The sequence below is a fragment of the Gopherus evgoodei genome, chromosome 3 (assembly GCF_007399415.2).
Source record: "Gopherus evgoodei ecotype Sinaloan lineage chromosome 3, rGopEvg1_v1.p, whole genome shotgun sequence".
Taxonomy (NCBI): domain Eukaryota; kingdom Metazoa; phylum Chordata; order Testudines; family Testudinidae; genus Gopherus; species Gopherus evgoodei.
Window position 1 is genome coordinate 22158995 of NC_044324.1, and position 27748 is coordinate 22186742.

General features: G+C 43.2%; 1 protein-coding gene across 1 annotated transcript; it reads left to right on the forward strand.

Annotated features, from left to right (window-relative positions):
• Positions 1-171: 171 nt before the first annotated feature.
• Positions 172-27479, forward strand: RHAG (Rh associated glycoprotein). The gene is made up of 10 exons (XM_030555236.1): positions 172-382; positions 9818-10001; positions 10916-11066; positions 12248-12395; positions 13206-13369; positions 14678-14815; positions 16456-16577; positions 19976-20061; positions 21641-21714; positions 27019-27479. The coding sequence occupies exons 1-10, from the start codon at positions 235-237 to the stop codon at positions 27094-27096; spliced, it is 1293 nt and encodes a 430-aa protein (XP_030411096.1). The 5' UTR covers positions 172-234; the 3' UTR covers positions 27097-27479.
• Positions 27480-27748: the final 269 nt, after the last annotated feature.

Consider the following 27748-nt stretch of genomic DNA (forward strand, 5'->3'; position numbering starts at 1 on the left):
ACAAATTATATGAAACATGTAAGTCACCCGGCTTGCTGTAGTGTTTAATAACATTGCATACCCAGAAGCAGCCTGTGGAATAGGAATCGACTAACTGAACCCTATTACATCCCTCCCCTGCTGGGTGTGACACTTGGGTCAGTCTCTCATCTTGGCAGTATCATCCAGCCCCATTGAAGGCAAACAGCAAGCCTCTCTCTTTATCAAGCCCTTGCAGCCTTGAGCACTCTCACTATGCCTTCAGCCTTTGCTACCAACATGAGGTTCAAATTCTCTATCCTGGCAATTTTTTTGGAGGTGTTAATTATTGTTTTATTTGGGATATTTGTAAGATATGAAAACAACCAGCCCAGCAAAGAGGATAAACTATTACTATATCCATGTAAGTATTATTGTTTGTATAGAGGTAAGATTTGGAGACGCTGAGGTTGCAATAGTCCTTTGAGTGATTGTGCAGGAATTCAGGCTCATCTGTTAAAATGAATTGTATTGCTGCTTATCAACCCTTCTGTTCAGTTTATTCTATAACTAATGGCACCAGGGGTTGGGCAGGGTATGCAGTTACCACTAACCAGAATTCTAGTTCGAAGGGTTCCACTTGCCGAATCATGGCATTTGGGAAGTTTATAACATACAATTCTTATGCATTTTTGTTTGTTATGCTGTAAAAGTCTGAAGCTATTTTGGGAGGTTCTTTTGCCTGGACAATAATACTGCTGTTTGCCTTCTATTTCTCTCCTCATGAAGAGCTGATCCATGGGAATAAAATAATAGCAAGGACACTTTACAAATGGGGATTGTGTGATTTGCTCACATCAGCTGAGATATTCTTTTCTGAAACTGCAATCTCCAATGTTTATTTTCGACTGAAAGGGCCTTAGTGTGGTAAATGTAGTAGGCATCATTCTTGATGCATTATTTCAACTTGTCTTTTAGTGACTGTTACAGGAAGGACAGAACTATGGGCTCTTTTCATTGATTCCACTCTATTAGTCATGTGCTGATAATTTGCTGCTCGTATAGTAAATGGTACATTCTCCATGTGGGGGAGCTGGGAAAACAGTACATTATTCAGATGTGAATTGGCCAACATGGAGGGTCAAAGTCAGCTACATGGGGGCAACCCTAATGAAGTCAATGCAGCAGAGTCACTGGGAGAAAAAATTTTGCCCTGAGCCCTGCATATTCTCTTTGGAACAGAAATACAGGAATTTCCGTCCCAGAGCAGAGCAATTGTCCTTCTAGTTCAGTCTCCCATCTCTTATTTAAATGTATCTCAAGTGTTTTTAACGAACCCATCACTGATATCTAAGCACCAGGGGCCTGATCCAAAGAGCACTGAAGTCTGAAAGTCTTTCCATTGACTTCAAGGGGCCCATGAAATCTCAGTGCCTGCAGCTAAGAACCTAATCCTGAACTGTACTGAACACAGGACCCAGGGGTGGAAAAAAGTGGTGTTATACCACCTGGTTCCCCTCTCAATTCTCAGGGCTGCCAGGGCCTTGCTTGGACCCTACCATCAATTATGGCAGTTCTGAGGGTGCTCCGCTTTATATAGGCTGGTAACTCACCCCAAAAAAATGCTGTTACGTCCACCAGGGATCGCTAGAGTTCAGCAGGGCTCCAGCCATACTTCCTCTCCCTGGCAGGCCCCTGGCATGCTCCATATAATGGTAGGCCTGAAGAAGATAATATAGAACCAGAAATCCCCCCATTCTAGGAAGCTTTATGGTCCCATTGCACTTCCAGAATGATCTTTGGGCCAAGACTCTGACCCCTATACCTGATTCTCCACTGCCCAGCTCTTTGTGTAGTCATTTATGCCCGTGCAAAGCGCGGATTAAGTGTTGCTATTCGGATATTATATTGTTCAACTCTCACCTTGCACAGGTATAAATGACAGGTACAAGGCTGTGGGGAATCAGACATAGTATCATGTAACACATGTGCCCATATACTGTACTATAGAATTGGATTTTAATTGTACACACAGATTTAGTATATTATGTAAAAACTCTTGTCTGGATTTTCCATACAAGTTATAAGACTACTCAGCATTATCCTAATGCCTTTCTTCCACGGATCTCTACAAAGAAAAGTGGAAGCAGACCGAGGACAAGTGACTCATGCAAAGTCACACAGAGAGGCAATTGCAGAGTGGGGTGAAAACCCCAATCACCTGACTCCATGCTTCCTCTCCAGTATGTCTCATGGCCAGGGAATGTAACTTCCGATTTGCACTCTATCTTGGTCAGAACTTCAAGCAAGCAATGTGTGAAAAGCCTGTAAGCCCTCGGTCTTAGAAGGCTTGTTACTTGTGAAGGAGAAAAGTGCAGTAGAAGAGCACTTCTGCAAACTTAGGGCAATTGTGCCAAGTTGAAAAATATTGTAACCTGCCTTCAGCTAGAACTATAGGGAGTATGGTTATTGTCATTATTAATCATTAGTTTCATCTATCCTTTTGTAGTACCTACAAGGGGGCTTGGCACATCCTAGAAAACACAAAGCAGATAATTTTCTGCCTCAGAGAGCTCACACACGAGGTGAGTTAGTATTGCAGTTAGCCCCTTCTCCCTCCCCCGCCAATATTTATAGGCTAAAAATATTTGTTGAATCTGGCTTTAAACTTAGATTGTAAGCGCTTCAGGATAGAGACAGAATCTCACTACCTATGTACAGCACCTAGCACAATGGGGCCTTATATGCTTTAGGGCTTCTAGACTAGTTTAATATAGATATTAATCAGATCTTCTAGTGTGAACTGCTTCACCTGTCTGGAATCTCATTGGATCTGTCTCAGGATGTAATGTAGAATAAGATATTGTGGATTTTTAATTAACGTGTATATTCAATCATAAGCCAGTTTGTTTATAAGCAACTCCCACAAGATGGATAAGTAAAAATGGCAAATTTTTATGACCAATTCATAAGCTGACCCTATAATTCAGGGGTCGGCAAACTTTGGCTCCCGGGCCATTAGGATAAGCCACTGGTGGGTCAAGATGGTTTGTTTACCTCGAGCATCTGCAGGCATGGAGGTAAACCTAAGTAAACAAAGTGTCTCGGCCTGCCAGCTGCTTACTCTGATATGCCGGGACAGCAACTAGTGGGGAAATTTGGGGGAGGGGAGTTGGGGGTCAAGGGAGTAACCCCTGTGACCACCTCCCACATGACCGCACCCCTAGCCAGGGACCCCCACACTCTCCCCATCTCATCCCTTCCCACCTTAGCTGGGGCAGGCCAGGTGAGGATGTCTCTGGCTTGGCTGGAGCTGCTCTGGCAGGCTGGGCCGCACATCCGCAGCCTGCTCCGGCAAGCCAGACTGGGCGGCGTGGCCACAGCATGTTCCAGCAGGCTGGGCCGGGCTGCACGGCCGCAGCATGCTCCAGTGGGCCACGCAGCGCAGCCGCAATTTCCAGTGGGCCTGGCTGGGCAGCACGGCCGCAGCGTGCTCTGGCAGGCCAGGCCAGGCAGCCACAGCCTGTTCTGGGGGGCAGAGCCTAGCAGCATGGCTGCAGCCTGCCAGCCCCGGAGCTGCAGCTGCTTTGCAGGCTGACGGGAGAGCAGCGTGGCCAGAAGCGGAGAGGCTCTGGCCCTACCTCTTCCCTTCTGGTTCTTATGACTGTGCTGTCTCTCCTTGCCCTTCTGTTTGGGGGAGAGGCTGTGTCCCACCTCTCCCTCTCTCTATACGTGTTCATAAGCCGACCCCCTTGTCTAATGCTTCCCTTTTTTACTAAAGATTTTGTCTTACAAAACGAGTATATACGGCCTAAACTGAGGGAGCACGTATGGTTCGGTTGGCTCAAACATTCTGTTTTCTTATCGTGTTTGGTTTTATATGTTAAAGTACAGACATGCTCGTTTCTGCAAGTGATGCCACAGAAGTGGAATTTCAGAAGCGATTGGAATGAGGTGACGGTGGAGACTTGTCTAATTGATTTTGGGATGGTGTTCCAAGTTTAAGAGCTTGGAGAGAAGGAGGAGGGGACAAAGGGGCTATCACAGCTGGCATCCTAGATGACATAGAAAGGATGTCCGAGTGGAGGAAGGATATGAAAGCAGAACAGGCCCATGACATTGGCAGAGGCCCCATGACGTAGGGTGTTGAAAACAAGAATAAGAAGTGTAGAAGTCTCCATTGTTCTGAGTGCTATAGAAACTCTTCCTACAGTTCCTAGCAGAACCTTTTTGGCTGGGGGCTGGAGTTAGGGCAGCACAGGACTACATAAAGCTGCCCTGCACCAGGGGAATTTTCCCCCAGCTATTTGCAGCACCTTCATCGCCTCTGTATGCTATTGAGCAGAGAATAGGTGCCTGACTCTACTTTACAGCCTCTAGGACAGATGCTCAGCAGGTATAAATTCACTTGGCTGTGTTGACACCAGTATTTATGCAACACTGTTCTCTCCTTGGTCTCAGCTGAAGTCACTATTAGTCATTTTACACTCCAGAGAATCTTTATGGGACTGACACATTTCCTGCACGGAGATCAACAGTCATGCAGAGCGACCTGGCAGTGGAACTGCTAAATCAGCATTGGGCCGCACTGGCAGAATTGCATGTGGTGGCTTTGAACAGCACCTGCCTGTCTCACATCTTCCTCAAGATACTGCTCACAAACTCTGCATTTCACAAGCCCCTTAGTATCCCTCCAAAACAGTAGAGGGCCCTGCACATACTCCAGACAAAGTTCTACATGGAAGAAATGGGCCAGAAGTATAGGCTGGTGTGGGTCAGCTTAGCACCATTGACTTTTAGGAGGTGTTGGTCCCTATCAGAGTCTTGATGAAACAGTGGTCCAGCCAAGTCTGGTTTTAAATTATGCAGACTCTGGGCTTACTACACATCCCCAAGGGGAGGAGCCAAGGGAGGGCAGTATTGAGGTGGGATTTGCCCCAGAATCTCACAGACTTGCCAATCATTGCAATGGCCGTGTCTGAACTAGGAAAATGGGAAGTGTTTCAAACACATATTAATTAACACCTTTGAATGAGTAATTTAATTCGTAGTCAATATGCTTATTTAACATTAACACATTTTAATGAATAAATTTTAGCAGTGGGGGCAATTAACCATTGGAACAAATTACCCAGGGATGCCGTAGAGTCACCATCACTTGGAATCTTCAAATCAAGACAGGACGTCTTTCTCAAAGGTATCTCAAAAAGTAGCTGTGGCCCGGGGACAGATTCTGGGTGAGTTTCTTTGGTCTACACTAAGCAGGAGGTCAGATGAGATGATGATATTGGTTCCTTTAGGCCTTAAAATCTATCAATTGACAAAATTTTAAACAGGGCATTGAACCTAGTGTAGACAAAAGACAGATATGCTTAAAACTTGTTAGCTAGTCTTGGTCAACCTTTAGGAGTGCCTAGGATAAGCACCAACCAGTTAACGTGTTTTTAAACACAATTGTACTTGTCCGTACTAAGGGCTAGGGGGATTTTTTTCAAAAACAGCTACATCCCATTTTCAAAAGAAACTTAGGAGCCTCAATGAAAGGCAGTGTGACACACCAGGGAGTCTAAGACAGCTTTGAAAATGGTATTTGGACTCTTAAGAAAATACTACCCTAGATCATGTTTAGTGTCATTTTCATTAACACTCAGTAAAACTTTCTAGCATAGACAGAAATGCAGGGCTGAAGGGACCTTACAAAGTCATTAAGTCCAGCCCCCTGCACTGGGGCAGGACCAAGTAAACTTAGACCATCCCTGACAGGTGTTTGTCTAACCTGTTCTTAAAAACCTCCAGTGATGAGAGTTTCACAACCTCCCTTGGAAGTCTATTCCAGAATTTATTGTTAGAACGTTTTTCCTAATATCTAAGCTAAATCTCCCTTGCTGCAGATTAGGCCCATTGCTTCTTGTTCGCCCTTCAGTGGACATGCAAAATAATTGATCATCATCCTCTTTATAACCATAGGTGCCGACTCCGTGGGTGCTTTGGGACTGGAGCACCCATGGGGAAAAAATGGTGGGTGCTCTGCACCCACCGGCAGCTCTCCTACCCACCTCATCGGCCCAGCTCACCTCCACCTCCTCCTCTGAGCGTGCCACTGTGTCCTGTTTCTCCCCCCCTCCCTCCCAGCTGTTTCACGGGGCAAGCCTGGGAGGGATGGGGGAAGTGGGGGAATGCAGCACGCTTGGGGGGGGAGGTGGGGCTGGGGCGGGGCAGGGATTTGGGGAGGAGTCTAATGGGGTCAGGGAGGGGCAGAGTTAGGGTGGGTTTGTTGGGGCAGGGGTGGAGTCGGGGCGGGGGTTGGGGCAGGGCTGGGAGTACGAGCACCCACCAGCACAGAAAAAAGTTGACACCTGAGTTTATAACAGCCCTTAACATATTTGCAAACTGTTATCTGGTCCCTCCAGTATTCTTTTCTCAAGACATGGAGTACTGGGATGCTATACATAGACATAATTGATTGTTTAGATTAAACAGACTTCTTTGTTTTGTTTCTGTGGTGAATTAAGCAACAGATTGCAAACAATAGCAAGTAACAGTCTGATAGAACAAACCATAACCTCCACCAGGAGGGGGAAAAATGCTGTTCAGGGCTGTTTTTGTGAGGGACATGATTACTGCCCTAGCTGTTTCTCAGAGAATATACATGGCTAGGTTGAGTGAGAAAAAATAAGTATTCAATTGTGTTGTGATGCAACTGTCACTGCAGTGTATCAAATTCATGTGTGATGTAACTGTTGCAGTCAATGGAGTTATACCAAGGGTTAAATCCGCTCTATCTTCTTACACCCGCAGTGAGTTTGACCAAAAGAAATGAAGAGCTGCATCACAACATGTTCAAATACTTACTTGTAGAGAAGCTTCACGTTCATTTCTGTGGAAGCAGAGCAAATAGGCTGTTTCTGTATAAAAGCCATAATAGATGTTTTCATACAGCTTTTACAGATTTATCCTCTGTAGAGATTTCATGGAATGGCTTTGCAAGGCTCATAACACTTCATAAATTCTGTGCATTGTTTTATGATTACAATTTCAGGCCCTGATCCCACAAGCTGTTGGTTGCAGGGATGGAGAATTGACAATAATAAAATATAATAATAATAATTAGTAATATCTGTAGAGCAGCTATAAACTTTTTTTTCCTATTGATTTTGACCCTTGCGTCTCCAAATGAGGGGGAAACAGGAACTGTCACTTCATTTGATTATCTGGGAATATCATTCTGGCATGAATCCAGAACCCATCAATTTACTTTTGTCTCTTCAAAAGAAAAGGTCAGTGACCATCTGTGCTGGAATCCTTCTAGGCTGTTGTACCCCCTGAATCTGGGGGAAATTATTGTTTTAGTGGTTTGCTCTGAAAGATCCTGGTAATGTCATTTTAACTGAGGGATTAAGATCAGATCAGGGAGGTCTCTGGTGCTGTGTGAGGTGTTTAATTCACTACTAATACTGGCTACCTGGAGGCTGCTGCTAGATTTTCTATAAACAAGTGGGGGACGTTTCTTTAGGATTGTTATTCAGCTATGCAAGTTTCCAGTGGAGAATGGGCCTGAAACTGTAGCTGCAGAAACACAACCAAGAATATGCAAAGAGTAGGGAAGATGCCTGCTCTGCCCTTGCAGTGGAACATTTTGGAGATGGAAATCAGCTGGAACTGTTTGACCAAAGCACTTGGTGAAATTCTATGGCCAGTGCTGGGCAGGAGGTCAGACCAGATAATTATAATAAAGGTCCCTTCTGGCCTTAAAAATCTCTGAGCTTAATGTTTTGCCTGTAGGAGGTTAAGGGTGTGCTGCTGAAAAGAGAGAGACTTCAAAAGGATTATGACCTGGAGAAATAGGCTTGATGACCAACTCATTCACACTGAGGCCACAGAAGAGTGCTTATTCCACATGAAGTAAAGCATTTGGATCCTGTGGTTGAGATTTTCAAAGCTAAATTCGAGGGGATTTAACCACACAACTTCCATTGAAACAAATATAAGTCATGTAGTTAAATCTGCCAGCCACCTTAGAAAATAACAACCTGTCACTAGTCCTCAAAGGAAAAGCATCCTCTAGGATTTGCAGGGTCACCCGGGGGGCCGGGAGGAAGTGGGGCAATTTTCCCCAGGCCCTGCAGGGACCCAATGAGCCCTGGCCGAGAATCCCTTCCCTAGCTACTCACCTGGTGGCGGTCCAGGTCTTCGGCAGCACTTTGGTGACAGGTCCTTCAGTGCTGCTGAAGACTCGGAGTGAGTGAAGGACCCACCACCGCTGCAGACTCCGAGCACCGCCCAGTGAGTACAAACACCGCAGATGGTGGTGCCTTTTTTTAATGTCTGCTCCCCCACTTTTCCCCAGGCCCCCTGAATCCTCTGGGCAGCCCTGAGGATTTGTGTGTTTTCCATTGTGGTCCATGCGTATGTGTTAATTCTGCCATTTCAGTTTGGTGAAACATTTTATGTGTGAAACTCTATTTGATCTTCTTTCATACTACCCGAGACCATTACCGCAGCCACCCTACCAAGCAGAGAGAATGACCAGAGAACCTGTTCTTTATTTCAAGATGTTCTGAGAAACACAGAATGGATAAATATATTCCATTGGCATAACAATAAAATTCACTATCATGGAATCATATATATACTTTATACTATACACAGTCAGACCTTGGGGTCATTTCAACTTGCCTTCTTACAAGGAAGGGAAATGTTTTGCAAGCAAATCAAGATGAACATTATTTTTTTAAATCGCAGTCAAAAATTCAGCTGTAAATCAACGCTCCAAGATGGAAAATCTACGATTATTGTGTAACCCTTAAAAATAAATAGTAACACAACCATGATTGTCAGAAAGGTTTGGGTGCAGTTCTGGGGTGCGGGAGTGGGAGATCCCATATTGATGTCAGGAGAGGATCCTATATTATAAAATAAATCTGAGAGTGTCCAGTCTGAAGATAAGGCTCTGCATATAATCTGCATATAGACCCCCTTCCTGTGGTGAGAAGAGTGCAGGTCAGCATCTCTGCCCTATTGACTTCAGCGGGGCTCCCTGGAGGTCTGCCTGTGTGCATTCCATGCAGGATCACGACCATAATATGACAGTACATATAAAATCCATAGAGCACTTTGATTAGGGACCTCATCTAAGTTGTTTATAAATATTGTTTCTTTTTAAGTGTTCACCAATGTAATGTTGACTCGCCTATCTGCAGACAATAAGCAGGATGCTCACCATATAATGGCTTCGACTGTATTAGATCTCAGTGAATGCGCTCTCTTGTGGCATAAGGTGGTAATGCAGCATTGGTGGTAGTTCTAATAGAAATAGTGTGCAAAATAATACTCTTGGGGAATGGATGTTCAAGCTCGGTATTCCAGTTACAATGTCCACGGTCCCTGTTGTTGCTAGACACCTTTATGTGATTGGGGAGACTGAAAGAATAAGTTATTCCTAGTAATTTTCTGACTAGAAAGTCAAACTCAGATTGAAACATAAATTATTCATATTCATAAAGGGACTCAGATCTTTTGGGAGCAGAGCAAACCTTGAGAGGTATGTAAGGCAATATAGAAGAGTGAAGGGTTTTTTGGGGGGGAAGGGGGCGCTTGTTTATTGATTGGTAAATGTCCACATTAATATAATGAATTTAGGCTGCAATTTTTTAATAAAATTTTAAAAATAACATTTTCATTAACTGCAGTACAAAGATCTCATCTTTCAGACAGAAAGAATGTTTGGGTGGCTTCTATCTATATCTTGGCTGTCAGCACTGGTTGGGTGCATAATTCTCTGCCAAGCAGCTAGGTAGGAAAATAATTGCCTATCCTTTGCCCCAAATACCTCCGCTTTATCGGCCCATGGTCATTTCAGTCTTTCAGGATGTCCATGTGATGATATTTGTTGGGTTCGGTTTCTTAATGACCTTCCTGAAGAAATATGGATTCAGCAGCGTCAGTATCAATATGCTTATTGCTGCTCTTGGTCTCCAGTGGGGTACCCTGATGCAAGGATTTTGGCACATGAAGAATCAAACAATTAATATTGACATCGAAAGGTAAGTGTAACTGGCATTCCCAGTTAATTTAACACCCAAAATCCCCTGACTGCAATGGCTCATATATACGTGTGTGTGTGTGTGTGTCGCAGTGTTAACAGGAGGCATTGCATGCTACCCACCCCGTAATAGCCCAAAGCCTGGTGTTAGGATGCTCACTGAGGAAGGAAGGAGATTTGTATTCAAGTCTCTGATCCAGGGATTCAAACCTCTGTCTTCCACATCCCAGGCAAGTGCCCCAACCATAAGGCCAATGATTAGAGGAAGACACTTTTCTGAAGTTTGCCTTTTTCTGATTTGCTGACAAATTCCAAGTATTTTTGGAGCCAAATATGTTTTCTGAGTTTTGTCCAGGCCAAACTCAAAATCAGTTATTCACCCAGCTCTATTTAACATACTTTTATTCCATTCCAATAACCAGTTAACACTAACCCCCCCACACACACACACCTACCCAGGCAAATCTATCCCTGATGACAGTGGGAGAAAGGCACATACAGGAGGGGTAGAATTTCAGAGCTGAGCTACACCAATGTAACCCAAGGGAGTTACTCATCTTACGGTTGCCTTTGGAAATATCAGCAATGACAATAACAATTAGATAATAACAATCTTCTTGTGTGTCCTCAATTGCCTTGTTTCATCTGACTTTTTCTTCATGATTTAATTCTGCTTGGCAAGAATGCAGTCTGTGCATGTACGTAACCTTCTTTGGGACCCACTATTTGTCCCACAGCATATGTTGGGCCCCATACTTTGAAAAAGTCGTAAGGAGTTTTTTATGTACAATTAGCAGAACTAATATCTCACTCTTTGAGTGTTCTAGCTTTATGGATTGTGTTGATGCAAGTTTGGGGATCCATTTCATTTCTCGTCAGATTAAACTGGTTTTGTTTTTATTTTCTTAAATACAGTATGATAAATGCAGACTTCAGTACAGCCACCGTCTTGATTTCATTTGGAGCTCTCCTGGGGAAAACAAGTCCAGTCCAGATGCTGATCATGACCATTCTGGAGATCACAATCTTTTCATGCAATGAACATCTTGTTGTGAACGTACTGAGGGTAGGAAATATACATTTACTGAGGAGGAAAAGCTACTATTTTCTCCATCAGTTATAGCAAACAATTCTCTGTGAGTGGAAAATTCTATTTCCCATTCTTTTGCTCTGTCATAGGGTGAATCCAATCTCCCTCCTTGTTCTTCTTCACTTCTCCATCTGTCGTCTCCTCTCCGGATATCTCATTGCTTAGCTTCAAACTCAGATACTGCTTCAGTGTGTGTAACTCAGCTTTGTCTTCCTCATCTCACTTGTCAGTTCCTCTATCTTTGTCTTTGCTAACTCCTGGCTACAGCATAACTTGTGACTGCTGAATGCTTCAGAATCCTCTCCTGAAGTCTCTCCTTTGGGTAAAAGGTGATAGTAATATCTTGTATATAATTGACAAATGGCTTTCAAAGAGCAATGAAGAGCAGCTGACTTCTAGGTCTATAGGCATGATTCTCGTTTTCTGCATGAGAGAGCCCAGAGACCTGCTTTGAAAATAATGGCACCATCTAGTTTTGAGAGAAAGTCTCATGCCCAGTATGAAACTTGCTCATCCAGATCTTTGGAGATCTCCTGACTTCTTTTCATTGACTTTAGTTCAGACCTTACTTTGTTCCCAAGAAATCTTTGAGTCATCCATCCCTGACACTAAGTTATGTTTTTCCTCTTGTATCTCCTGTGTCTGTATATATCTGCCCAGCATCTCCTCTAGAACATTGTACTGCCTGGCTAACAGTTGGCAGATAATTCTCACAGCATATAATATATAAGGTAATTTAAAAAAAAAACAGAGATGCAATTTGAGCCACAGAACTCCAATCCAAACACCATAAATCTGAGGGTGCTCGGATCTGGAGTTTTGATTCACTCACTAGTAAATGAGGAGCAACTTGAAATTTGGGACTGGGATTGTGTGAACCCTCCCAAGCTTTAGGGATGCTGGGGGGCAGAGTTTAGATTTGGGTCAATCTCTGTTAAACAACAGAACCGTGAAGCAGTGTTAAAGATGGTAACTAGAGAAGTGCCTTGTTTAAATGGTGGGTAAGAGTTACTGATCCCATTTTAATCTTTACTTGTGTCTTTCTGTAGTAGCCTGAACTTCTAAGTCTGGTCTCCACCATGGAAGGAACCCTACTCCTTCCCTGTTCCCAGTATGGATGGTGCCAGTTTTAGGTTCACATTTTTTCCCTGTTGCAGGCCACTGATACTGGAGCATCAATGACAATCCATGCTTTTGGAGCCTATTTTGGATTGGCTGCAGCGCGAGTCTTGTATCGTCCTGGTCTGAAAGAAGGACATAAAAATGAAGAGTCAAGCTACCACTCGGACATGTTTGCCATGATTGGTAAGTAAGAGAAGTGGATTGTCAGACTAATGGGTCAGCTGTTCCTTCCTGCGGCTGATACAGTCTAAATACTAATGTTGCTATGTTAGAGACTTGTGTTTCTCTCTCTCCTTGCAGCACACTTCTTTTTTTCTGCTGCAGATGTGTTTTCAATGCAACCGAAAATGTTTTGGTTTGTCATTGCAATAAAGAAAACAGAAAAGTTCAGTGATGGTTCATTTTTTGCAAAAAAAATTACTTTAGGGGGAAAAAAGTCAATTTTCTGTTAAAAAAAGGTTCAACGGAAAACTATCAACCAGATCTAATTAATGAGTTAATATCATACTAAGTAGGTAAGTACTAGTATGATGCTCATTTTACAGCTAGAGAAACTGAGACAGAAAGATTTTACGGGCCAGATTCTGCCACCTTTATTCATGTTGAGAAGTCTTTCTCTGTGGGTTTCGCTATAAGTTACTCTGGGAGTAACGTCCTACTCAGAGTGACTGAGCATTACAGAATCTTACTCTAAGTGACTTGAGCGGGGCTACACAGTGAGTCTTTGGAAGAACTAGCACCTGACCATTCTGAATTCCTGTCCACGTCACAGGAAGGTAATGGAGCTCACATGGGCTGGGGCGTTTCTTTTGTCTTCTCTTTCATCTCTGGTGTCAAAAGCTTCTGGATAATAGTCCATCATTTTTCCAATCATCTAATCATTTCTTATTGCACTTCCCCATTCTCCTGCTCTTGGCGGGCTTGTTCTGCTGAATGGAATATCTGACATTGAAAACCCTCCTGTGATTTAATGTATTTTTTGCATTCATGCAGGTACCCTTTTCCTTTGGCTGTTTTGGCCCAGTTTTAACTCTGCCATTGCGCACCCTGATCTCCAGCAGAGAGCGATCATTAACACTTACTTTTCTATGGCTGCATGCACACTCACAGCCTTTGCCCTCTCAAGCCTGGTCAAACACAGAGGCAAGTTGGATATGGTAAGAGTCACGTCAAAATCCCATGTCTGGCATTAAATCTAGCGTAGAATTACAATGATGGAGGGCTGTCAATGAATGGACTGGTTCAGAAAATATAAGAACTAGCTGGAGCCTTTGCTCCGAACTCAGACCAAACTAGGACCCTTGTTTATGGTTCAAAAAAATTTAGGGTTGTATTGTGGTGTGTGTGTGTGTGTGTGTAAAACCCATACTATTCTGTGCATGTTTCCCCGCTCCCTCTAGTGGCTATGATCCATTGAGATTTATGTGTCTGCTGCAGCTCCCAGCTAGGGGATTTAGTCCATTGACTCAAGCTGTAGTACTGAAGGGCCAGGGTTAAAACCCAACTGTTAATCCAACTGGGGTTGGCTACAGGGGTGGGACCACATTGGGGTCAGTAGTAAAGACAGTCCCTCCTCGTGCCTGCTAGGGGTACATACCATCTCCACCAGCAGTCCCTTAGGCAGGAAGGCAGTTGGAACCTGGGTCCACTCTGCACCATTCTATTCAAGTGTTCCCTCAAGTGATAGTTTGAGTTGGACTCTTTACAGAGCAAAAAATCCCCCCTCAGTTGGCTGGTGTTGGGCACTAGTGGCCTAGGCCAATGCTACTGAAGGAGGGAAGGGGGGCTCAAGGGGGCAAGCCACCTCCTCCACCTCCCTAAAGCTGACCACTGGGGTGAGGGAGTCACCGGGGTTCAATCCACATTGGAATGAGGAGCTGTGGTCCCTGCTGCTGTCCTAGTAGCTTTGATGGGGCTGACCTTGAAGAAGTGGATGTTCTTCTCCCCCACAATGTAATAGCTGATGGGAATGGGGAAGTCAGATCCTGGCTAGTCTCCCAACTACTGTTGCTGTTCACTATAGTGAGAGGATGTCTTTAAAGGGTATCGGAGTGTGACCTCCCTCAAAGCTGTCCTGCCTGCTGGTTAGGTTGGGAAGATGCATAGGAACTGCCTCTAAATTAAGCAGCCTAATTAACTACCTATGTAGCCTCCTCTTTTGCCAATAGATGGATTTAGTGTGGATCCATGGATCCAGTCCCTGTGTACAGAAAGGGATCCTACAGAGCAGCGATTGTGCTGTAGAATCAAAACCAGGCCTCTGCTGGTTGTAATTCATTCCTTGACTGCCTCAGTCTGACATCAGTGTATTGGAGATGCACTTTTAAGTTTCACTGATAAATACTTTACAATGTAAATATCACATGTGGAGACAGAGGAGGCTTGTGCTATTAGTCATTCACATACAAACCTGGCCTCCATTCCCAGCTCTCATCTTACTCTTCAGGGTTTTCTGTCCTGCACAGGTTCACATTCAAAATGCCACCTTAGCAGGAGGAGTAGCAGTGGGTTCCTGTTCCGACATGAACATCTATCCATTTGGTGCTATGTTAATCGGTAGTATTGCTGGTGTCATCTCTGTCATTGGGTTCAAGTTCTTGACTGTAAGTATAAAATAAAGTAGAATATGCAGGACATGATTCTGATCTCTATTACACTAGCTTCACGGCACTGTAATTTCATTGATTTCACTGGAGTTACTCCTAATTTATTCATAGATTCATAGATTCATAGACTCTAGGACTGGAAGGGACCTCGAGAGGTCAATGAGTCCAGTCCCCTGCCCTCATGGCAGGACCAAATACTGTCTAGACCATCCCTGATAGACATTTATCTAACCTACTCTTAAATATCTCCAGAGATGGAGATTCCACAAACCTCCCTAGGCAATTTATTCCAGTGTTTAACTACCCTGACAGTTAGGAACTTTTTCCTAATGTCTAACCTAAATCTCCCTTGCTGCAGTTTAAGCCCATTGCTTCTTGTTCTATCATTAGAGACTAAGGTGAACACGTTTTCTCCCTCCTCCTGATGACACCCTTGTAGATACCTGAAAACTGCCATCATGTCCCCTCTCAGTCTTCTCTTTTCCAAACTAAATAAACCCAATTCTTTCAGCCTTCCTTCATAGGTCATGTTCTCACGACCTTTAATCATTCTTGTTGTTCTTCTCTGGACCCTCTCCAATTTCTCCACATCTTTCTTGAGATGCGGTGCCCAGAACTGGACACAATACTCCAGTTGAGGCCTAACCAGCGCAGAGTAGAGCGGAAGAATGACTTCTCGTGTCTTGTTTACAACACACCTGTTAATAAATTTACTAGACAGAAAGATCAGAACCAGGCCTGTATGGACATCGAGACCTAGTCAGAGGGCTACATGGAAGCCAATAGGACTAAAACCTGTTCTTAATTGCTATCCTGAATAAGGATCCAAAACCCTGGGGAGATGAAGGGATTGGGTAGGCATTAGAGATGGCTGAAACTCAGGATTTTCATTCCATAGGTTCTAAATGTAATTTCACCAAAATTGATACATCCAGTAGAAAGTTTTGATTTCAGTGAAACAGAATTTTCCAACAGAAAAACATTCCTTTGAAAAATTTTCAGCCAGCTTTAGGTGGCATGTAGATATCACTCAGCCCTCAACCTTCACATCCGTGGCTGAGTTGTTCAGAAGCATCATAGAGCAGCTGTGTTCTGTGCCATAATGCAGATAATATTTGGATTCGCTTCCCCATAATTACTATAACTATGATGGAGAAGTCCTCTGGGTTAGATCAAATCCTTATCTATACATAGGGGATGGCAAATCGGGGCGACCACTCGGGGCCCTGCACTTTGAGGGGCCCCATGGGCTGGTGCAATTGGCCAGTGCCACATAGGCAGTGGGTGAACTGCTGGCTGGGGGATCCCCGCCCCTTCCACCTGAGGGAGAGCATGCGACAGCATTGCTGCAGCCCCTCCAGCCCCAGAAAGGCAGGTGCTACGGCCCCAAAGCCCTGGAGCCCAGTATTGCTGCCTCCCCTACCAGCCCCCAGTGTGGTCAGTCCCAGAAGTCACCGGTCACTTCTGGCCAGGAAGTCTCATCACTTCCGTCCCAGGCCCCACACCCCACTAGGGACGGCCCTGGAAACATATTTTGATATTTCATGTTCTCCCCCAGTTAATTTGCCTAGCAAAACTGGTCAATGAAACCTGTAGCCCATACCCTGACATGAAAGTGTATTTCCCTCTCCTTTCAGCCATTCTTTTCTTCTAAACTGAAAATTCATGACACGTGTGGTGTCCATAATTTACATGGTTTACCTGGATTACTGGGAGGTCTTGCAAGCATCATTGCCGCTGTGACACAAGTCAAATTGAGGTGAGTGAAAGAAAGAAAGAAAGAAAGAAAGAAAGAAAGAAAGAAAGAAAGAAAGAAAGAAAGAAGGTGGAAGTGAGTCTTCTTTAGTGAAGTTGCATTCTACTTTGTTTTCTTTCCATGTTTTATATGGAGTCTCTTGTTGAAGTATTGGATCTAGAATTACTCGACTATGAACCAAGGCAATTCCCAAGATTGCCTTTATTCCCCTTCACCACTTTAATGGGGGGATCAGACTGACTAAACTGAATCCTCTCCTGTAGCTCTGCATAAGAATTTTGTATAATAGATTTCATACAGTTTATATTAAATATAAAACCCATGGGCCTGGTGTTCCCCTCGCTTATACATGTTTTATATCCAGTTAACTCTGTAGACTTCCATGTGGTTGCTGCTGATTTACCCTGGTGTAAATGAGAGAGAATCAGGCGCTGTCCTGTTGCAAACTTAAGGTTGCAAGTTGAGTACTAAAAAGTCAGGAAGTGTCTATTCACAGCCTTACCTCTGCCCCTTAGGTGCATGTACATGCAATGACAGTGATCCTGGGTTATCTATTTGCATCTTTGAATCAGGTTTCCAGTGCAAATCCTTTGGATTGAAAATTTGAATCCAAAGTGACATTTTTGGTCACTATTTTGAACAATCACTTAAAAATTCTGTTTCAAGGAACAGAGAACCCATTTGTTAGAGAATGTGCACAGGAGAAACACAAAAGGAGCATGAACACTGATAGAGTGACTGTAACAATGCGGTTCTGGCAGGACCCAACTGAGAATGCCAGTTCAGGACAAATTGCTTAAAGCAGGGCAGTCACAGCCCAAGGCTGGGGTTTTTCCATCTCTAAGGCAAACCAAACCAGCCAGACAAAGAGGACTTTGGTCTCACCCCACTGGCTAACCACAAGTCACACAAGCAATTCCCTCAGACACTCCAGTTTCCCAGTATCACCACCAGCACCACTCGTCATGGGGATGAATGGTTATGAAAACCAATACCCCAGTAAAAGAAAAAGGGTCTCTCGATCCCAAACAATCAAACCCCAGACCCAGGTCAATATACAAATCTGATCTCACCCACAAATCACACTGTTGCCAATCCTTTAGAATCTAAAATCTAAAGGTTTATTCATAAAAGGAAAAAGATATAGATGAGAGCTAGAATTGATTAAATGGAATCAATTACATACAGTAATGGCAAAGTTCTTAGTTCAGGCTTGTAGCAGTGATGAAGTAAACTGAAGGTTCAAATCAAGTCTCCGGAGTACATCCCCAGCTGGGATGGGTCATTCAGTTCTTTGTTCAGAGCGTCAGTTTGTAGCAAAGTTCCTCCAGAGGTATGAAGCAGGACTGAAGACAAGATGGAGATGAGGCATCAGCCTTTTATAGTCTTTTCCAGGTGTAAGAACACCTCTCTGTTCTTACTGTGGAAAATTACAGGAAAATGGAGTCTGGAGTCACATGGGCAAGTTCCTGCATACTTTGCTGAGTTACAAGGCATAACTGCCTCCTCTCAATGGGTCAGTTGTATAGCTGATGGTCCTTAATGAGCCATGAAGCAGGCTCAGCAGAGCTAACACTAACTTGTCTGGGATGTCACCCAGAAGCATAGCATTACTTTGAAGTACAGTATCGAGCCAATATTCGTAACTTAAACTACAAAAATCATACATACGTATAGACACCATAATTATAACCAGCAAACCATAACCTTGTCTTAGACACGTCATTTGACCCCCCCCCCGCCTCCTTATACAAGATTCGATGCCACTACAGGACTTTGGTTGCAACCATGTTCTATATGGTCCCAGATTATGTCAATAACATCTCAGTGACCAAACAGGAAGTGTGAAAAATCAGGACGGGGTGGGGGTCAATAGGCACCTATATAAGAAAAAGCCCTAAACAGCGGGACTGTCCCTATAAAATCAGGACATCGGGTCACCCCACCACTATTTATTTTCAGAAGATGCACCTCTGGTTTGATTTCAGACCTTTTTAAATACTGCCTCGATTCTGCAGTTAAAACGTGATTCTTACAGGGGTGCCCAAATGTAAATATATTTTTCCATGCCCAAATTGTCCAAAATTAGCAGCTTCTCTACATAAATACATCACAGCTAATCACATACATGACACACTAGGTATAAGATTCATAGTCTTTAACACCAGAACTATAGGCCCCTGCCAGTGACCTAAAAGAACAGCCTCACTAGTACACAACAGAGCTGTGCAAAATCCTGTGGGTCCTACAAGCCACTTCTTCCACTGCAGTCATATCTTAGGCATTTTCGATGCAATCACACCTGCAAAGCCGAACATACCTAACAATTCAGAGTAAATCTGTCAACGCCCTGATACATATCAGAATCATAATAGCGCCCTAGGCTTGCTTGAATGCATGGTGTATTGAGCTTTGTAACTGATATGATTTTCTGTATACTGCACTTTTAAACCTCTAGAAGCTTTCCTCTCTGCAGTCACTGGCAGCTATTTTGTATTTTATCCTGAATGGTCATAAATCTTGAGATTGGCCTTAAAATAGTGAGATTTTTAAAAACCCGGGGAAGAGGCGTTCTTTTTATTTGTCTTCTAGTTTCTGAACCTTTAGGGTGCACTCAGGTCACATTTTCATTCTTTTCTTTTCTTTGCATCCACAAGAGCTAGAAATGTAGGCCTTGTCTACACTACAGGAGGAGATCAATCAAAGTTACAGAACTCCAGCTACATGAATAACGTAGATGAAGTTGACGTTCTTAGATCTACTTACGGCGGGGTCCACACTGCACTATGTCAACAGGAGACACTCTCCCGTCGACTCCCCTTGCGCTTCTCATTCAGGTGAAGTACAGGAGTCGACGGGAGAGTGACCTGCAGTCGATTTAGCGGGTCTTCACTAGACCCGCTAAATCGACCGCCGATGCATCGATTGCCACACGTCGAACCCCTGGTAAGTGTAGACATGCCCTTAGCTTTGTTTTCTAATGACAGAAGAGATTCTCACAAACTCAGCTGAATTTAGGATCCGCAGTCTGAATTGAAAAAACCTACTACTGCAATAAAATCACAATAGTTGACAGCACCATACACTGTGCTCCCCTTTTTCTCTCATGGAAACTTTACATGAAAATATAGCATTGCTCTTTTTGCATGGAGGAATTTCAGTCAACCTCTCAACTAGTCTGTGCCATGCTCTGAGTTTGAAACAAAACCCGAAGTGAATAAATTTTACATGGTTTCAATTTTTGTGATGAAAGCACAGCTCTCGTGCAGATGAACTTCCCTAAAAATCACACCCATCCAGTAGGGGATGATGATAAACATGTGTATAAGCTAGCAGAATACCAGCTCTGGAAACTCAGTGGTATTTTAATATTTTGTCATTTGCCTTCTTCTCATTTTCAGGGAGACTGACTCTCCTTCTGCTCCCATGCAGGCTGCTGCCCTGGGTTGTACTGTTGGGATTGCTTTGGTAGGAGGAGCATTTGCAGGTTAGTAAGATGCAAACAGCACCCAAATGCAGGTCAGAAAGGTGCAAACTATAGAGACATCCTCAGGTAGCACTTTGTGGTGCAAACAATGTCAACCAAAAAACAGACTGATAGCTTTAAAGGCCAGAAGGGACTGCTATGATTATCTGCGCTGACTTCCTACACAACCTTACCCACTGATAAACCTTCAATGAGAATCGCATTGGGAATCTTCTTGTTTTCTTGAAGCCGTTGCCATTGATATATGTCACTTAGCAGTTGGATTATTTATTTTTTTATCCATAATTAAGGAACCTTCAATAAAATAAAAGTTTGGAACAGTGAATAATTTAATAGCTATCTGTCTGTTTGCCGGTGGGTGTAAATCAGGTATGTTAAGGAAACAGTTTTAGGCTGGAATGCCTGACCATGTAGCTGGATACACACAGAGAATCTGCGCAGGCATAGGGATCTGATTGTGGAATTGTAATAAAAGCTTCTGGTTTGTTTTCCAGTACATCTGTGGGTGCTCAATAGGAGACACATAACATATCATCTCCAAACCATCAACACTTCTAAGAAATCTTGCATGGAAATCCAAGAATCAGGCAGCAAGCTTATATGTATATATGATCTTAAAAAACCCAAAAACCTATGCTGTAAAAGAGGTTAAAGTTAAAAAGTGAAGTACTCAGATGTTAGGAAATGGCAGAATTAATTCATTATACTTATATACTTAATTAATGACATGCACTTCCCACTCCATCTGCAATGGGATGGGAAGTATAAGAAGTAGTGGGAGGGTCAGGACAGGAGCTGAGGTGGGTGACAAGGGAGAATAGAAGCAGAGATGGACAGGGACAGGTTGGAGCAGAAGGCTCTGTAGTCTCCCCAGAAGCTGGAATTGAACCCAGAATTCCTGAGTCTCAGGTAGGAACTGTATGGGGATGGACCATGCTCAGTAAATATGAACTCTTCAGAGAAGTTAACTGCCAGCCTCTACTAAACATGTGCATACTGATTGTTTCAAAGGCTTAGAATTTGACAAAATTTCAGCTGATTGTCACAAGCACAGTCAAAGGCACGTCCCTAACACCCGGGCAACCACATGCCAAATTTCAAGTCCTGAAGCATAGAGGTCTAGAACTTCTCAATGAAACGGCTGTAAGAATTTTTTTAACATGGGAGGGAAGGGAATAAACAAATTTTTCCCTAACCTTATTCTCAGAAGTAGTGTGAGCCCTTTTAGCTGATACTTTCCAAAAAAAGATTTAGCCCGAAGCAGACCCTGAGCATGGAAAAGTTCAGTCCAAACAGTTTATGTTTGGAAAAGCTATAAGCAACTGAAATTAGGGTCTTATAATGGAAAGTGTTAACCTGCCCTGCCTAGACTATTGAGTGGCTTGATATTATATAAGGACTGATCCTTTGTGGTGCTGGGTGTTTCTGAAAGGGAGTCAGTACCTCTCCGGAAGTACAAAATCAGAGATGTAGGTAGGGCCATAGGACAAAGGCCATGATTCCCCCTCCAAGGCTCTCTCTTATGCATCTGTTATGGCAGGTTTGAGTATTGTAGTTCACCGTATTTTCTCTCCTGCAGGTTTAATTCTAAATTTGCCTTTCTTGGGACAAGCACCTGATGAGAACTGCTACGATGACTCAGTTTACTGGGAGGTAGGATATAACTGCAGAGTAATCAGATCATCAGGAAGTGCAGCTTTCATTGCCTTTTATTAGAAGATTACAACACAATGCAATTCTGTTTTCCTAGTAGGAGAGGGAGGACTCGAATCTTTGTTAAACTGGGGACTCACTTACACATGGGAGCCAGGCTTCAAAAATCTTGCCTAATCTCAGGTTTAGGTTTTCTCAGGATCGCCTCCAAAATCGCAAGACTTTCAGTGCTACAGCTGTGAAAGTGAATGGAGGAGGAATAGAGAGATGGGCCCTCTATAGGCAGGCTACAAAGGAGACAGTTCTTGAAATCCATTTCATTGCACAGCAGGAGATGATTAATACTCATGGTTTTAAAAACAAACTCTTTTATTTGTTTCATATGATAAAAGAAACCTTCGGGACAGGGCTGCGGAGCAGAGGGGAGCCAGGAAGAAAATCTCAGGCTTTGCAGTGTAGGTGCAAGGAAGGTCTCATAGTAAAGGCACTCTGCTAGGACTCATCAGATCTCAGTTCATTTCCTGGCTCTATCTTTGTAAAGCTGGGGAAGTCATTAACTGCCTGTATACCCCAGTTCCCCACCTGTAAAATGAGGATAATGTGAAAGTCACTTTACTTTTTCTGTCTGGTCTATTTTGATGGTAGGTGCTTCAGGGCAAGGACAGACTCTTACTATGGGTTTGTACAGCACCTAGCACAATGAGACCTTGATCTCAATTAAGGCCTCTCAGCGCTGGAATCTGACAAACAACAATAGGCGCCAGGCCCTCCCAAGTCAAGAGTACACCAAAGATTACAGTTAGCTTTTAAAGAGAAGGGTTTCGGCACCAGGAAGCTTCTGGCCCCTTAGAAGCTGGCATTGTCTTCAGCCTGTCATGTTCTGGTCATGAGCGTTTGTCAGAGCTAAGGTCTCCAGTAAGTTATATTGTGGGGAGAGGGGAGCATCAGCAAACTCAGATGAAAAATGTGCTGGAAGAAGAGAAATATCTGAATGTTGTGTGTTAGTGTGAGCCTGTAAAGTGCAACATCAGAAGAGGTAAGTGAGGTAAGTTCTGTGTGAAGTAAAGGCATGTCTACACAATGGGTGGTAACGCAGCACAGCTGCACTGGCGCCATAGAATGGATGTTTCTTAGACAGTGGGCAGGGTTTTCCCATCTCCCCGTCCCCGAGTGACAGTAGCTCGGTTGATGGAAGAATTCTTCCATCAGTCTACACCTGTTTACACCATGGGCTATGCTGGCTTAACTACAACATGCAGGGGGTGAATTTTTTACACCCCTGAGCAATGTAGGTAGGTCAATCTCTCTTCTAAAACCAGGCCTAAACTGTTTGTACTGTATGTGAATCATGGCTATTTACTTGGTGAGAGGAGGAGAATGCAGTAATGCACTGGGAAATACAAACCACTCCAGTGTTAGAAATGCAACTCGGTTGATCCAGTGGCCCAGGGAAGCTTCCTGCCTAAGGGGCAGCTGTGATCAAAAAGGATAGTGTCTGGGATGAGTGGCCAGACACATGAGTCCTGTTGAGAGCTCTGTAATTGATTCTGTCTGATCTTGGGGAAATCATGCAACTTAGATTGCAGAAGTTCCAGAAATGTGTGTCCATAATATAAATATTCAACAACAATTAGAGCGAGTGGAAAAGTTTTGTAGTGTTGATGCAAGATTCACAAAGAGAAACAGCATTATTTTAACAATAAATACAGGCCTGCTCACCTCACCACCACAGAATCCTACTAGAGCCAGTGCATCTACTTGGATAAAACCATGACACTAATTAGCCCATAACTCTATTAGAGCCTGGTATTTTTATAGGATCTTAAGGGAGTTTGGCATCCAACTCCTGTTGAAGTTCAGTGGGAATTAGGCACCAATCTCCTTTAGGCTTTTTTGAAAATCACAGATGGAGTCTTTATGCTATATAGATGGTTATAGCACATGTTATAAAATACTTCCTTTGGCATGGCTTTGAGTCAGTTCCAGTTTAAAAAGACAGCAAATAACTCATAATTGCTGATTTTAGTACAGGCATACATGGCAGGCTAGGTCATCTTGTTAATAGTGAAATGCATAAGCCAGACTGGCTAACCTAGTAAGGAGGGCTTTAAACTAGGTTCGACGGGGATAGGTGAGCAAAGCCCACAGGTAAGTGGGGAACAAGATCTGGGAGATGGGTTGGAAACAGGAGGGAGCACGGGCTATAATGGCAGAGAGGAAGGAGGGTCAGGGCAAAGCTGGGAGGCAAGATCAAACCAGTATCTTAGATGCCTATATACAAATGCAAGAAGTATGGGTAATAAGCAGGAGGAACTGGAAGTGCTAATAAATAAATACAACTATGACATTATTGGCATTACTGAAACTTGGTGGGATAATACACACGACTGGAATGTTGGTGTGGATGGGTATAGTTTGCTCAGGAAGGATAGACAGGGGAAAAAGGGAGGAGGTGTTGCCTTATATATTAAAAATGTACACACTTGGACTGAGGTGGAGATGGACGTAGGAGACGGAAGTGTGGAGAGTCTCTGGGTTAGGCTAAAAGGGGTAAAAAACATGGGTGATGTCGTGCTGGGAGTCTACTACAGGCCACCTAATCAGGTGGAAGAGGTGGATGAGGCTTTTTTCAAACAACTAACAAAATCATCCAAAGCCCAAGATTTGGTGGTGATGGGGGAATTCAACTATCCAGATATATGTTGGGAAAATAACACCGCGGGGCACAGACTATCCAATAAGTTCCTGGACTGCATAGCAGACAACTTTTTATTTCAGAAAGTTGAAAAAGCTACTAGGGGGGAAGCTGTTCTAGACTTGATTTTAACAAATAGGGAGGAACTTGTTGAGAATTTGAAAGTAGAAGGAAGCTTGGGTGAAAGTGATCATGAAATCATAGAATTTGCAATTCTAAGGAAGAGTAGAAGGGAGTACAGCAGAATAAAGACAATGGATTTCAGGAAGGCGGATTTTGGTAAGCTCAGAGAGCTGATAGGTAAGGTCCCATGGGAATTAAGACTGAGGGGAAAAACAACTGAGGAAAGTTGGCAGTTTTTCAAAGGGACACTATTAAGGGCCCAAAAGCAAGTTATTCCGATGGTTAAGAAAGATAGAAAATATGGCAAAAGACCACCTTGGCTTACCCTTGAGATCTTGCGTGACCTACAAAATAAAAAGGCGTCATAAAAAAATTGAAACTAGGTCAGATCACGAAGGATGAATATAGGCAAATAACACAGGAATGCAGAGGCAAGATTAGAAAAGCAAAGGCACATAATGAACTCAAACTAGCTATGGGAATAAAGGGAAACAAGAAGACTTTTTATCAATACATTAGAAGCAAGAGGAAGACTAAGGACAGGGTAGGCCCACTGCTCAATGAGGAGGGGGAAACAGTAACGGGAGACTTGGAAATGGCAGAGATGCTTAATGACTTCTTTGTTTCGGTCTTCACTGAGAAGTCTGAAGGAATGTCTAGTATAGTGAATGCTTACGGGAAGAGGGTAGGTTTAGAAGATAAAATAAAAAAAGAGCAAGTAAAAAATCACTTAGAAAAGTTAGATGCCTGCAAGTCACCAGGGCCTGATGAAATGCATCCTAGAATACTCAAGGAGTTAATAGAAGAGGTATCTGAGCCTCTAGCTATTATCTTTGGGAAATCATGGGAGACGGGGGAGATTCCAGAAGACTGGAAGGGGGCAAATATAGTGCCCATCTATAAAAAGGGAAATAAAAACAACCCAAGAAACTACAGACCAGTTAGTTTAACTTCTGTGCCAGGGAAAATAATGGAGCAGGTAATCAAAGAAATCATCTGCAAACACTTGGAAGGTGGTAAGGTGATAGGGAATAGCCAGCATGGATTTGTAAAGAACAAATCGTGTCAAACTAATCTGATAGCGTTCTTTGATAGGATAACGAGCCTTGTGGATAAGGGAGAAGTGGTGGATGTGATATACCTAGACTTAAGTAAGGCATTTGATACGGTCTCGCATGATATTCTTATAGATAAACTAGGAAAGTACAATTTAGATGGGGCTACTATAAGGTGGGTGCATAACTGGCTGGATAACCGTACTCAGAGAGTAGTTGTTAATGGCTCCCAATCCTGCTGGAAAGGTATAACAAGTGGGGTTCCGCAGGGGTCTGTTTTGGGACCGGTTCTGTTCAATATCTTCATCAACGATTAGATGTTGGCATAGAAAGTACGCTTATTAAGTTTGCAGACGATACCAAACTGGGAGGGATTGCAACTGCTTTGGAGGATAGGGTCAAAATTCAAAATGATCTGGACAAATTGGAGAAATGGTCTGAGGTAAACAGGATGAAGTTCAATAAAGATAAATGCAAAGTGCTCCACCTAGGAAGGAATAATCAGTTTCACAAATACAGAATGGGAAGAGACTGTCTAGGAAGGAGTATGGCAGAAAGAGATCTAGGGGTCATAGTAGACCATAAGCTTAATATGAGTCAACAGTGTGATACTGTTGCAAAAAAAGCAAACATGATTCTGGGATGCATTAACAGGTGTGTTGTAAACAAGACACGAGAAGTCATTCTTCCGCTTTACTCTGCGCTGGTTAGGCCTCAACTGGAGTATTGTGTCCAGTTCTGGGCACCGCATTTCAAGAAAGATGTGGAGAAATTGGAGAGGGTCCAGAGAAGAGCAACGAGAATGATTAAAGGTCTTGAGAACATGACCTATGAAGGAAGGCTGAAGGAATTGGGTTTGTTTAGTTTGGAAAAGAGAAGACTGATAGGGGACATGATAGCAGTTTTCAGGTATCTACAAGGGTGTCATCAGGAGGAGGGAGAAAACTTGTTTACCTTAGCCTCCAACGATAGAACAAGAAGCAATGGGCTTAAACTGCAGCAAGGGAGATTTAGGTTGGACATTAGGAAAAAGTTCCTAACTGTCAGGGTAGTTAAACACTGGAATAGATTGCCTAGGGAAGTTGTGGAATCTCCATCTCTGGAGATATTTAAGAGTAGGTTAGATAAATGTCTATTAGGGATGGTCTAGACAGTATTTGGTCCTGCCATGAGGGCAGGGGACTGGACTCGATGACCTCTCGAGGTCCCTTCCAGTCCTAGAGTCTATGAGTCTATGAGATCTGGGAACTTCAATACATGATGCCTGATGCAACATCGCAAGCTTTGATCACTGTGGGTGGCATAGCAGTCCTTAGTAGATTATGCATGTTTGACAATTGATATAAGTAGAATCACCTCTGTAACTTCTAGGGTAAAAACTGGCCAAATATCATGATGTGGCATTAATCTCTTGTCTGGTTTCCATGCTAGGTTCCAGCAGAAGAGAGACAACCTGCTGGTCAGTTTAGTGACACTGAGGATCACAGAACAGTCAACATCAATGTGTAGGATGAATTCTCCATCATGAATTCCTGTCCTCGTGGTGCAGTTTCCATTTTCTCATTGAAAGAGACAACATCTAAACATCCTTCACACCACTCATTGTTTTCAGTACGTAAAGGCAGGTGTAGATAGCTGTATTCTTTTTAAAACCCAAACAAACTTTATTCAGAATGTCATCACTGACAAATGTGATACACACAATGCAAACACATTTGAGGATCCTTGATATACATTTTATTTTTCTAACCAGAAAGATGCTAACTGATATGCAGTATTCTTTGTATTTTAACCATCCATCATCACTGAGGTTGTTTTAACATACAGATTTCCTGTCTATGTGTTTCTAATGTGCCTTTTACCCTGGTATCATATTTGACTGCAAAATTTCAGATTTGGGAATGTTTCTTTTTACACATTGAACATACTGAATCACGAAAGACTTACAAACATACCCTTTAACCTACTAGGTGTAATCAATTAAAGTCCGAAGGGGAATCAGTTGGTGTAGGTTATTTAGATTTCCAAAAGGTTTTCCACTAAAATGTCCTTAAATTGCAGCAAGGGCGGTTTAGGTTGGACATTAAGAAAAACTTCCTAACCGTCAAGGTGGTTCAGCACTGGAATAAATTGCCTAGGGAGGTTGTGGAATCTCCATCAC